At 39.1% G+C, this 13611-nt stretch overlaps 1 protein-coding gene across 1 annotated transcript; it reads left to right on the top strand.

Annotated features, from left to right (window-relative positions):
• Positions 1-4817: 4817 nt before the first annotated feature.
• Positions 4818-12552, top strand: LOC307254267 (regulator of G-protein signaling 1-like). Its single transcript, XM_080032568.1, has 4 exons — positions 4818-4921; positions 7563-7624; positions 11130-11296; positions 11590-12552. The coding sequence occupies exons 1-4, from the start codon at positions 4917-4919 to the stop codon at positions 11755-11757; spliced, it is 402 nt and encodes a 133-aa protein (XP_079888694.1). The 5' UTR covers positions 4818-4916; the 3' UTR covers positions 11758-12552.
• Positions 12553-13611: the final 1059 nt, after the last annotated feature.

Raw genomic sequence — 13611 nt, 5'->3', positions numbered from 1 at the left:
AGTGTAGGTCTACAGTAGATTACCCTGATGTGACGTACAAATGTACGTCATGTGTGACGCTATAATAATATTACATAAGAAACAGTCAACAACACAAGAGCTGGGATGTTCTTAATGCCAAATTATGACACAGTTACCCTAGATGTGGTTGAAATCAGTTTTGTAAATAAAAAAAAGGTGAGCTAAGAAAGCAAACTCTTACATGACAAGACTCCACTTCCTCTCACTGCTTCCTGGATTTTAATTGGCTGACACTCTTGAGTTGGATCAGTGATCTCCACACAATCAAATACTTTTTCCAGTAACCTGAAGATGTCTGGTCAAAACATATGAAACAAGTGTGAGTAACTCAGTCTGGGATTGTTTGAATTTCTTAACTCCTCACTCTCAGTTGTCAAGACATATTTTCTGACCATACCGTGAATTTACCAGGTGCATTACATAAAACCCGGCTACAAAAACATTAGACGTGTAAGATTCTGCCACATATGAACTCAGATTTGGACCTTGAGGAAAATGCTAGATAATAAATAACACCTTATTATGTTGAGGAGACAAAATGCTGTTTTCCATCATCGCTAAGTGACAGGATGGCAGATATGTTGCAGCTGAGTTGGTGATGAATACCACTCAGAGTGCGCATCTGGCAGGTTTTTGTTGTGAACATCATACTCTCAGCATCTCCAGTGGTCATTTAAGATGCAAATCCCAGTCGCAGCGGTGTTTTATGACACCTGCTCTTGTTTTCCAGGCCGGCCCCGGCAAGTGTCCCGTTGAGGACGTGCAAATCAAGACTGAAAACGAGAGATGGGCGGACAGGTAGGCCCGCTCAGCTGTCAGTGATATCCTTTTCTCCCTCCACCCCCCACTCCCTCCACCCCACCCCACTACTCCGAAACACAGCTCTGCCATTTGTGTTCCCATCAGTCATTTTCATAGCCCCATCCCTCTCCCCGTCTCTCCCTCTCAATGTTAGATGAGGGCATTGCAACCTAACTCTGCCTAATACTTGAGCATCTGCTTCTATTTGCCACGGCTTGTTTCTGGGGAGTTTGACGCATATGGGGGTTCAGTGTGAACTGGGTCTCCCTCATTCTTGTACAGATGTTCGGTTCATGTAAAGGAACTACATCCTGATAATATATGTTTTAGTGAATACAGTGCCAAGATCCGAGATCAGTAGTGCAACCTTGAAATGCAGAAGAACTGGGAAATGCCTGAAGTACTGAATGGTGGATACATTTAGAAGTCGTCATGGCAAGGAAATGAAATAGGCCTACATCATTGCTGTCTTCCTGAATCACATAGTGAGGTTGTAACGGTAATGTGATGGGACATTGAAATAAACCAAAAGCTAGCTGCTTTTGGCATAGTTTTTAATCATGTAACAATGTTGGGAACGTTACTTTAAAAAAGTAATTAGTTATAGTTACTCACTACTTGTTCCAAAAAGTAACTGAGTTAGTAACTGAATTACTTTATAATAGAAGTAACTAGTTACCAAGGAAAGTAACTATTTGTGTTAGTCTACTGTAAAAAAAAGGTTGCTATAGGCTTATGTCAACAAATTTGGATTTTTCTGAGCAGTTTTCACAAGTCAGTTGAAATGAGTAGAACAGACAGGTAGGCCTACTTGTATGCTACATAACCTTTAATATTTATTGCACATCAACATACAGCAAGAGGTTTATCCTGCACTTCAAGTATTTTGTTCTCAACAAAAGTAGGCCAAGTAGAGGAAACTGCTGAATGTACCGTGCTGATCTACTACCTATATCACTGGATTCAGGGGTGTCGGCTAAAACACCACTTAAGGCCAAAAACGTCAGACTATGAAGCATGAGACTATGAGAGGAGGAGTATGGATTTATCCTATGTTTATTTTCTTCTTTAAAATGCACAGCAGCATAGCCTACAGATCCCAGGAAAAGAACAATAGCAATATTCGGCTTGTGATGACACGCTAAACAGCTGTTGCAACCGGCGAATCGCGGCCGTTTAGTAATGTGCATAAATGATAATTTATAGAGATTGGGGAACTCCATGCACTTACTCACAAGGGTGATTCAAACAAACTCGGAGAGCACGTTTCAACCGTGGATTGATAGGTGGTTACTGCGGCAACGTGCACGCTCACACAACAGAGAGAGAAAGAAAAATAAACTTCACTAAACTGGCGCTCCGGCTGACTGACGTGACGGCGCTAACTGACAGTTATACAGTAATGTCATCCACACTGAATAAAACACAATTTAAAACACACCGGTCTCCTCACTAGCAGTTTGTGTAGTATGGAGCCAGGGGTGCATTCGGATTACACAGTTTATTCAATCAATTCATAGTAACGCACCGCATTTAACGTTCAGTAACGATAACGGCGCTGTAACGACGGAAAAAATAATTAGTTAGATTACCCCGTTACTGAAAAAAGAACGGCGTTACCTAACGCTGTTATTTTAAACGGCGTTATTCCCAACAATGAATGTCAGTAAATGGTATTCATGGTAATAGTTTGCTCTTTCAAAAGCAATGTGTCTTGAACATTGCGCAATTATTTTCCACTCTCACATTCATCCGACTGGAGCACCTGCATTGTCATGATCCTCAGGTTCAAATAGCACTTACGCTATTGTGTTTTTTGATATAATGCCACTTTATCAGCTTGTCTAAAAGAGCACAAGAAGAAGAGCCTCCAAAACAAATAACAGGCGAGTCAGAGTCAAGACTTTTTAAATAGGCTGAAGTTGGTGTGTATGGGATTATGCTAGTCCATGCAAAAAGCAACACCATTAACTGCAATCCATATTCTTACAAATATCAGATATCAAGATTGTTGAATAAATACATAAAAGTAAAGATTTCAAGAAGGACTTGGTTGGGGGGTTTAGAGAGCAAGACCAGTGGCCAAGTCAAAGACCAAGTCAAATAACTGAACAAGAACAAGGTTAGACTCAGGTTTCAACCCGTATGAAAGTTGGTTTGATTTGAAGACTTTGTTGACAATGAAGTTCTTAGAAGTTACAGTTTAAAAACCCCTTTTTTTTTAAAACAGACATGGAGCGTTGTAAAAGGTTGTTCACCAGAAATGATATCCAGGACCTTCCAGGATCCCAACCTGGGTGGACAACCTGCTGGAAAGCTACAAGGGGGCTGACATAGAGCAAATCAGAACCACTGTTTAAGCGAATGGGGGTGGGCTAAAAGGGAATTTTTTAAACTTATAGATATCATTATGAAACTTTGCAAGTTGATTACTGACATTAAAACAACAACTGTTTGTATTACAGTATTTTCCAAAAGGTTTGAATAAATATGAAAAATCATCAATATCTTACTAATGATGCGTAAATTTGCATATCTGCAAAGCCCCAAAATCTAGATGTTGGACAAAAGCAGAGTCATTTTGTTTTAAAATTTTGAAAACAAAACAAGTGTCCAACTGCCTGAAGCTTTTCCTAATCACAGTTCAAATTTGATCAATAACCCATAAAAAATATATTTTTTATACTGTTTTTTCCCAGGGAATGTCTAGCCGTTTCCTAAAATACCAGCTGGAGACTCCAAAAGGACACTTTTGGTCCATGGCACATGAAATGTAACTGTGTAAAAAATGTATTTTCTATGGGTTATTGATCAAATTTGATCTGTGATTAGGAAAGGCTTCAGGCAGTTGCACACTTGTTCTGTTTTCAAAATTTAAAAACAAATTGACTTTGTTTTCTTCCAACATCTAGATTTTGGGGCTATGCAGATATGCAAATGTACGCATCATTTTCCATATTTATTTAAACATTTTGGAAAATACTGTAATACAAAAAGTTGTTGTTTTAATGTCCGTAATCAACTGGTAAAGTTTCATAATGATATCTATAAGTTCAAAAAATTCCCCATTAGCCCATCCCCATTCACCCCCATTCACTTAAACAGTGGTTCTGATTTGCTATGTCGGCCCGCTGTAGCTTTCCAGCAGCTTGTTGACAAGGTTGTCCACCCAGGTTGTGATCGTGGAAGGTCCTAGATGTCATTTTTGGTGAACAACCTTTTACAACGCTCCATGTCCATAAAATCACTTTGCCCCCTGGGTATGTTGGGTAACTGAATGGATTTGACTTGTTTTACCATTACACTGGTGGACTTGTGATGTATGTTTACTGAATGTATTAATCTGTTGGTTGGAAACATGCTGGTTGCAAAGGGCTATGTTAATAAATGTTGATTTTATTGATTGTTGTAGGTTATTTCCTACGGGGTCACAATGTGCATCATTCACTGATGAGACTTTCCCATCTCTTCTCAGATTGGCGATACTTTTCCTTCTCTTTTCAGAAATTTAAATATCCTCAGCACCCCATTGTCATATGTGTACAGGCATACAGTATCTTCAAATGGCTGAGTGATCATCTTCATGTGCCAAATATCCAAGCCTACAGCAGTATTATAAAGGCAGGTTAAGCCACAGCCATGACTTCATGGGTTCTTCTACTTTGTGTTGGAAACTTAATGATTTGCTAAAAGTCTTGTTTTTGAAACTTCCTGAAGATTTGTTTGATCTTCCAACCACAAAAACTCCTTTTAAGCCAACTTTTTTTTTAAAGCCAGCAAGCTGAGGAAGGACTGTGGAGGTATAGTCTGGTCCAACCAGACCATCATACTTCATTTCATTGAAGGGAAAATGAAATTTGGCCGGAAGTAGGTAGGCGGGCGGAGCCAGGCTAGTGGAGGTAGGTTAAAAAGTAAAAAATGGAAGCTGACATTAATGTCAACCCTGGGCCCGCCTGTGCTGCAGCTGGACATGCATGGGCTTGTACATGTGGGGTTCGTCAGGTAAAGCAAGAGAAAAAAAGCCTGAGCAGCTAAGGATCAGTGTGTTGGTGCACACATTTGCTTGTAGTTCTTCTTTTGGAAACAGAAAACACATGTTGTAAGTACAAGCTCCAAATTGCTTCCAGACTTGGACAAACTAGTTGTCTGGCACTGAGGATTGTTGATGCGGTTTGAAAGTTTTGAATGTTTTACTTTCCCTCTGGTCTGCCTGCAGTAACTCCGTAATGACTGCCTTTCTCTGATTTTGCCCAGCTAAAAAGCATGTTGCCAAAAGGAAACTGGGAAGCGATTTGTGGATCGTTCTCGCGTTTGTTCTCTCATGTTTGTGAGTTAGTGAGCAAATGGTTCTGATGAAGCTCCTGTGATCTATGCATGTTTTATTGGAAGTGTGTTTCACTGTGCTTCTCAGTATGCCTCAGGCTTCCCTCCTTCCTTCCTTTCCTAACAAAACATGAAAAAGGTCAGAGAGATGAGCGATAAATCTTTGAGCTGGATGTGCTTCGCTCAATATGATGAAATCAAAGAATGAGTGGCTGTGTTAAAATTAAGCTTTAATTTAAGCTTATGCCTTGTTCCCTACTGCTGAGGAACTTATTTTGAAAATGCATTGCTGAAAAAGTGCACTGTTAAAGCTGTGAGAACTTTTAAGCATGTTCATACAACTTTGTTTAATAAACTGTGTAAGGAGAATGGTATTAAAAAAGCTGCTGCTTATCTGTTGTCTCAGTAGGGGGAAGAGCAGGTCAGAGTATGTGCACCTACAGACGGTTTTATTGTTTTGTTTTTTTACATTCCACAACAAGAATATGACATATTTGCCAAGAGGATGCCCATGTGTGCTTTTCTAGTCATATGCAGAATATACAATATGTTATATGGAGTACATAATTGCCAGCCTTGCAGCCACTGGTTTTTGGGGCGATTCTGATCCGAAATCCACTGCATCAGAAGTTAAGTGAAACCAATTACCAACAGGGTTATATTTAACATTCATTTTGTAAAACAGGCACAGAAAGCACAGGACAGTGTCTAGTCAAAGTAGCATACAGCTTTGGATAAAAAAAGAGACCATGCCAACTGATCACTATTTGGGGTTTCAATATTTAAAGCTATGTGTCTAAGTAAATTGATCATTTTAGTTTTATTCTTACGACCACTGACAAGATTTGTCCCAAATTCCAATAAGAAAAATATTGTAATTTAGAGCATTTCCAGATTTTATACAGATGTAAGAAAAAAATGTAAATGGTCTCATAATGTCCTCTTATTACCATTTCAAATCACCTTGTCTCACACCAACTCCCACTGAATGAACACCAGCATATGACACAAAGTGAACAGGATTCTGTAAATGTAAATGTGTTGAAAAAGTTAGGGCTTGCTTCCAACTCAAGTCTCTATAAACTTTGCAAAGACTTTGAGTGTAGCCGCACACACACACACACACACACAAACAAACACACACACACACACACACACACACACACACACACACACACACACACACACACACACACACACACACACACACACACACACACATCAGTTCTAGTCAGTTCTTCTTAGATGAACAGCTTTCACAGCAGAAAGGACTGTGACAGGCAGTCAGCAGTGCTCACTTGAAGAGGCATGCTGCTGGACTGTGCTGCCTGGAGCAGGTCTGTTCCAGGTACCTGTGCTGACGGCTTGCTGGCGAGGTCAGCCCTGTGCTGCTGGCTCAGTGAATGTCAGAGAGAAAAACAAAAGCTAAAGCCAATAACAGGAAGTATTTTGGTAACTTATCACTACATGTGTGTTTGTTTGACCACCACTGCGAGATTAACAGTTTGTGAATGTGTGTATATCTGAATGTGGAATAGGATTTATCGATAAGTGAAGGTTTACAGAACCATGCTTAAAGACAAGCCACATGTAGCATTGCTTCCGTGTTAACAAGTTGCGCTTACTAATCAGCTGCACCCAGAAAAACCCCTTACTGTTGTGTTTGTCTCGGCAATAGTAGCAACTGCATTAGTTTTTTCGTGTGCATGTATTCACAAGGCCACACTGACAACTTTAAGTCATCTGATGTATTTTGTATGGGATGGTGACTTAACACCATGTACAGATTCTAGCCTAAGATAAGCCCAAATGTGCAATCCTTCAACCCTCCTGTTATCCTCACATTTCACTTACTTGGAAATGATGAGTCAGGGACTCTATTGTTGGAATGGAATGCCTGCCTAAATCTATTCTGTACAGTAGTTGTTATCTTATCCATACATCAGATAATGCGAATATCTAGCATGCTGTAGAGCCACTCCAGTATGCAAGTCAGTCAGTGCAGATGTTAGTTTTTAATTTATTTGCTCCATATTTCAGCATGCTCCTTTGCTCTTATTCCTTCCTTGCATCCTTCACCATATCTTCAATTGCTATATGTATGATCTATTTTCATGTGACTTGTCAGGGGACAAACCTACTTCCAGTGTTGACAAAACTGTCTATCTGGGAGCTGGTATTCAATTAAGCCGAGAGTCAACCAATGTCTGCTTAAATATAACTCTTCATTTATTTTACCCTAAGAAACATGACAACAATTAGGTTCAAATTAGTTGCAGATAAACCATTAATCAACCTTTAGTCTAACATTTTAGGGAGATACAATTTTGATAGGCTGCAGTTCATTACACAATATAATATATATGCATCACCTGTTTGAGAAGATGTACATTCCATGACATTGTTTTTCTCTGCAGGGCTCCGGATGACGATGTCGTGGCATGGGGATTGTCACTCGACCATCTACTGGAGTGTAAAAGTAAGCACACTTTTGAATGTACTCCTCTCACACTTTTTGTCAAATGCTCCTCTCTCCTCACCCCCTTCACAATCCACTGACGCTCGGCCCCGCAAATCATCCTGCCCGAGTGCTTCTTTAGGAGAGTCAAGGATATATATTTTTTCGTCAAGTTCATCAAATCCATTTGGAGATATATTCGAGGAGGAAGACACTGGCGGAGATGAGAGGCCTAATCTGAACTGCCGGTGTAAATAGGGTGCTTCCTGCCCTTCCTCATTCATTTATAAAGCCAGCACTCATCCTATTGGCTTTCACCTGACCAGATTCCCATCCTCTGTTTGTAAATGACTTAAGGGGAATATGGGTTATTTTTCCCTTCTCTTTTTCCCTCTCTCATCACTCTCCTAAAATGAATGCACCGGATTTGCGTTATTTCAGCCGCTTGTCTCCTGCATCAAGATTAACTGTCCTCCGGGAGACACATTTGGTCTTGCATCGCAGTTGCTCCATTTCCCCTTTGAAGTGACGCAGTGTCACAATTTATGACAAATCGGTAAACGGTTGGCAAAAAATAAATAAATAAATAGCTGTGCGTGCAGCAATTGCAATCTGTTGGGATTCAAATACCTTTACATATCGTGGGACTTTTAAATAGTTGTCTCTGTTGTGATTGAAAGCTCAGATGTACGCCCGGGAGTGATTCGTAGGTGGGAACAAGCAGCCTCTGGATATATTTTGTTTCCTGTCAATTACTGTCAGAGCACCAGCTGTGATTCAGGTAATGTAATGTGTGTGCATATAGTTAGCTGTTTGTTTGTGCTCCCAGAAGACGTGCTAAGTATCTAACACCTGCATTAGCATCACGGCTCCATGAATCCTCCTGTAGCAAAGGCATTCGGTGTGAGGAGAGGATAACAAGGAACAACTGTTTTTGCAATGGCAAATCCAGACGTTTTGAAGTTAAAAGCACTTCCAGATATCCAGCACAATACCTGGTTTGCTGCTTTGTCCCTTTGTATAATGAATTATTTTAGTTTACAAGGATTATGGTGAGTGAGGATGTGAGTGAAAAATAACAGAATGGCTTTACCTTTAGCTAAGGCTCAATGCTTAAATTAGTGTCACCTAAAATACCCACATTTGTGCAGGTTAGTTTCAATCTATTTTCCACAGATTTTTCCCCCACACGTGTCAGGTTTCCTTATACAAGGATGCCAGACCATTGTGGTTAACTTTTTTACCTTTTTAACAAGGTCATCTGCAACAAGCACAAGGTCATTATGTATCCTGCTAATGCAGAGACCGAACGGGGAGAGAACACAAATGAGTGGCTGATTTCCACTGAGCTGGAAAAATAAAATGGATCTTTGAAGTTCTTGAAACTCTTGAGCTTGGGATCAGTGTGTCTGACAAAATAATCTCGACTTCTCCTGAGCTTTCTGCCACATCTCATTGTATGGATCAGGGAGGAATGCTGATGACAGAATCAGATGATGACACCTGAGTCGCTTCCTTTTGGGGTCATTGCATTGAAAAGTACACGTTGTTGCATTTGCAAGGTCAGTAGCTCATAAGTACGCTTTGGTTCAAGATAAGGTAACACTTTACAATAAGGTACACACAATTGTAGTACCTACTACATAAATATGCATTACCTACTACATAGGTTTGTTTTTTAGTAACAAGTACATATATATGCATTACCTACTACTTTTTTTCTAGTAGGTTATGCATAATAGTAGTTACTTAAAAAGATGTAGTAGGTAATGCATATCTATCTAGTAGTTACTACAATTTTGTTTACCTTATTGGAACGTGTCACCAAGTTAGAGAAGCCAAACTGCTGGGCATTACGATAAATGAAACATTATCTTGGTCTATACATATAAAGAATATAGTTAGTAAAATGAGTAAAAGTATTTCAAACATAAGAAAATGTGCAGGTTTTTTAACTGACCCAACAATCAAGCTTGTTATTCAATCATTAGTCTTGTCCCACCTTGACTACTGCCCTGCAATATGGTCTGGCACCTCAAAAAAAGAACTTGCTAAACTCCAGCTTGCTCAGAATAGAGCTGTGCGACTGGCACTTCACTGTTCTATTAGGAATAATGTAACTGCTATGCATGACAAACTCTCCTGGATGAAAGTTGAGGAGAGAGTGGCATGCAGCCTTATTTTGTATTTGAATAACATCTGTACCTCACGTAAACCCAGCAGCCTGTTTTCTATACTAGTACCTGTCAAGATCACACATAATTATGAAACCAGGCAGGCCTTAAGTTGTCGTTTCAAACAACCGAGACCTCGAACAAATGCACTGAAAAAAACTGTATTGTACAGAGCTATTGCATATTGGAACGGACTTCCGTACTGCCTCATTCTTAAGAGTAAAAAAATAGGATTTAGAAGGGAATTGAAAAAAGCTGTTTTGAGCAAAGAAATCAGGTTAAATTCAGTTAACCAGTGTTTGTAAAGCTGCAGAGTGCCTTATTTTGAATTCTTAGTTTAAACTTATATATAGGGACAGCTCTTAATGAAATGATCTCTGAATGTATACTTGTAGTGTGTATGTATGGTGCATGCAAATGTATTCTGTATGCTTACAATATGAACCTTTAGGCATCTAATGTGGGTAAGCGGGTGTGTGTATGCACACAGTATGATGTAGGCTATGATTTGAGTTTCTTCTTTTTTATGAGAAAAATGTAATTGCTTGTTTCAGATTTTTTTTGTGTATGTGATTCCTATTTTGGGAAAACTGTATAGGAATTGTTTTGCTTTTTAGGGACCCCAGGAAGAATAGTTGTCACAATGGTGACAACTAATGGGGATCCAACAAACAATAAACAAACCCAAGATTATTTTGTCACTCATAAAGACATATTTTTACAGGTGTTTTTAAATCCAATTTTCAGGTTTTCATTATTGAGAATCCTCCTCTGCTGCACGGTGCAGTGTGACATCACCTACTGTAGGCTATAATATTCTCTGGTCTAATACATCCGTGACACGTCTTGCTTGATCGCCTCTCCCTCAAGTCATTTAAAGTTTTTAGCATTTAGTTTCATATAAAACCTTCCCTCTGTATGGCTGTGACGCAATGCAATGCTGCTCTGATGAAACATCAGTAAGAGCTTTATTACATGTTTTTTAAATCTTCATTTTGTTGGGTTCTATTGCTTTCACATTATACACATGAGGAGAATCCTAACGCTACATGGATTGAATCATATAGTCTATTACACATGTGTGTGCATTAATGTAGATGTATAGATTTAAGGAAAAAAAAACATCTATGATAAACCAGTTCAAGCATACAGTATATTTGTTGTTGTTGTGTATTTTGTTTCAAGCTGGACACCCTTTACTTAAGATAAAAAGAGAAAATGTAAAGAGGATGATAATGGCAGACTAGCCAGGTCCCGAAATAACAAGGATTACACACAACAACACACACTTCAGTTGGAGGTTTGAAATGACACTGTTTAGGTTTCAAAGTGTTTGTGCTCCCTCTGTGCAGCAGGCCAGCTGGTGTTTGAAGACTTCTTGAGGACAGAATACAGCGAGGAGAACCTTCTGTTTTGGCTGGCCTGTGAGGACTACAAGAAAATCACCAGGGAGAAAGACATGACGGTTGCTGCCAAACGGATCTACAAAGAGTTTGTCCAGGTTGATGCGCCTAGACAGGTATGGCTTTAGGCGGGAGGCAAATGAAGTCAGACTTGTATAACTTTCCTAGCTGCCTCAATTGCTGGTTTTCATTGTTGTCACTGTCATTTTTCCACAGTTCCATTCACTTTCAATATAAAATAAATGTTTGTTATAGGCCACCTTCTCTTTCTCTGTGCTACAGTGTTTTTCCTCTTCTATTTATTTACCATTTGAACATAAACTTTGTGGACAGGCATGATAATGTAAAAAATATCTCCAAACGGAAAGGACTCACAAGTTAAATAAAAGTAGCTGTTTTCTTACCACAGATAAACATTGACTGTGTGGTGAGAGAGGAAATCAGTGAAAACATCTCTGGGCCGGGGCCAAATTGCTTCGATGGGGCCCAGAGACTGATATATGGTCTGATGGAAAACGACTGTTATCCGCGATTTCTGAAATCGGAAATCTACCAAGCTCTCCTGGAACAGCAATGAAAGCAGCGCGAGGGGGGAAAAAAGCACTTCCCTGAATGATTGATTCTGCACTTCAGCCGACTCTCCTTAGAAACTCAGTGTTAAGATTTTAAAAAAGCTTGTCTGTCAGAGGAAGCAGAAGTGAAAGGAGATGCAGCACTGTAGGTATATGTGTCAGGATCTAAATAATGCATTAAGAAGCTTTTGAAGTTGATGTTTGCTTTAAATTGCACGCAAACAGGCTTGTAATGCAGAAAAAAAGGCTCAAGTTCTGAAAGGTTTATTTTCTTTAATGTATTTGTTTTTACTTCGGAAAGGCAAGCATTTAGGGCAAATATTTATTATTTGTGCACACAAATTAGACATTACTACCATTAGGCTACATTAATTCTTATCAAGAACGTTTTTGTTGTGAAAGGTCCATTTCAAAGCTCCACTGCACTCTATGTCCTGTGAAGAAAAACTGTCAACTGCCGAATATGAACCTTTTTGACTCTTTGATGCAGAAGATCTTAATTTCTTTTAATTTTGAGTGTAAATTATACTTATGTGTGATCCCTCTTTCTCAGGATATGTACCATTAATGAATATCATTGTGTTTGGTGGTATAGAATCCAAAACCCTGTTGTTGTTTTCTGAACAATTTCGGAACAATCAGTTACCAGCAGTGTATTTTGTCTGTGATCAACCATCCATGTAATTGTGTTTTTTCTTGGATATGCATCACATGAAAGTACACTAATGTCAACTTCAAAGCATCTCATGCTCTCTGCTTTTGAATAAATTATTTGTTTGACATTAAATAACGTGTTGGAATTAAAACTATATGTGTGTTGTTTTTTTTCCGGACAAGTGCTGCAGCTGTTGTCCATGATAACGGCGATTAAACAAAGGATTGTATGTGTGTATGCAGAGGGGTTGAAAAAAAAACACAACAACTGAGGCAGCCGTCCTGACATGACATGGTGAGGAACATGTTGCTGTCTGAGCTGAACGTGATCTGTAAGAGGATCTCCTCAGAGGGAGGGAGGCAATTTGCACAAGAAAATAATGATGACAATGTAACTTTTAGACCAGTTGTCCAAAATATATGAATAGATAAAGTAGAATAAATTAACTAGAACCGACTCAGAGAGTGCATAACACCACCAGAGTTTCGCAGTCCAATATTAATAAGTTTGGTTTTAATAATAAAAAAGTAAGTTTATAATTGAATCAAAACGTGCTTCATAACAGACACAATGATATAAATCAGTTGAAGTGAGCAACATTCAAGCCTTGTTGACCACTGACCTGGCTAATTAAAAAATTTACAAATGACTGACATTTCAGACCCTGCCATTCCCGCTGTGTCCAGCAGTTGTCCCCAGTCGGCTCCCTTCTTATTCCCTCATTAGCTTTCCCTGATCAGTATGCTAGCCCTGTAGCCCCAGCACTTTTGCAGTTCACCTTGGGTAATACTAATAACATTAACAATGGCTATGTTCTAATAATATGTCCCTGTAAGTCATGTTAGTTCATCAGTGAGTCAGATTGCACAATACTTTGACCCTTAAACTGAAGCAGCTAAATTGAATTTGGCCATTCCTTCATTTAATTATTTACTCCTGTGTTTTTTACTAGTGCCAAAATGCTTCTGTGAAAAGGGCTTATGGCCTATCACCTGTGGACAATTTTGCATATTCTAGTCTAGTTTCTTTCTATTTACAATTAGGAAACGTTGATTTGACATATTAAACCTTGCTTACTCAATACTTACCCCGCCTAAAAAGGCACAGTGACATACAGAGGTGGACTTTGGAGCCATGTTTCACACAGAGAAGGTGTTTGAGAAGGTATTTGATCATTTAAAATCAACCAAATCTTAAATGTTTT

Source organism: Ammodytes marinus (assembly GCF_949987685.1).
Source record: "Ammodytes marinus genome assembly, chromosome: 8".
In the NCBI taxonomy this organism is placed as follows: Eukaryota; Metazoa; Chordata; class Actinopteri; order Uranoscopiformes; family Ammodytidae; genus Ammodytes; species Ammodytes marinus.
Note: the sequence above shows the minus strand (reverse complement) of the source record. Positions and strands in the feature narration are given on the sequence as shown.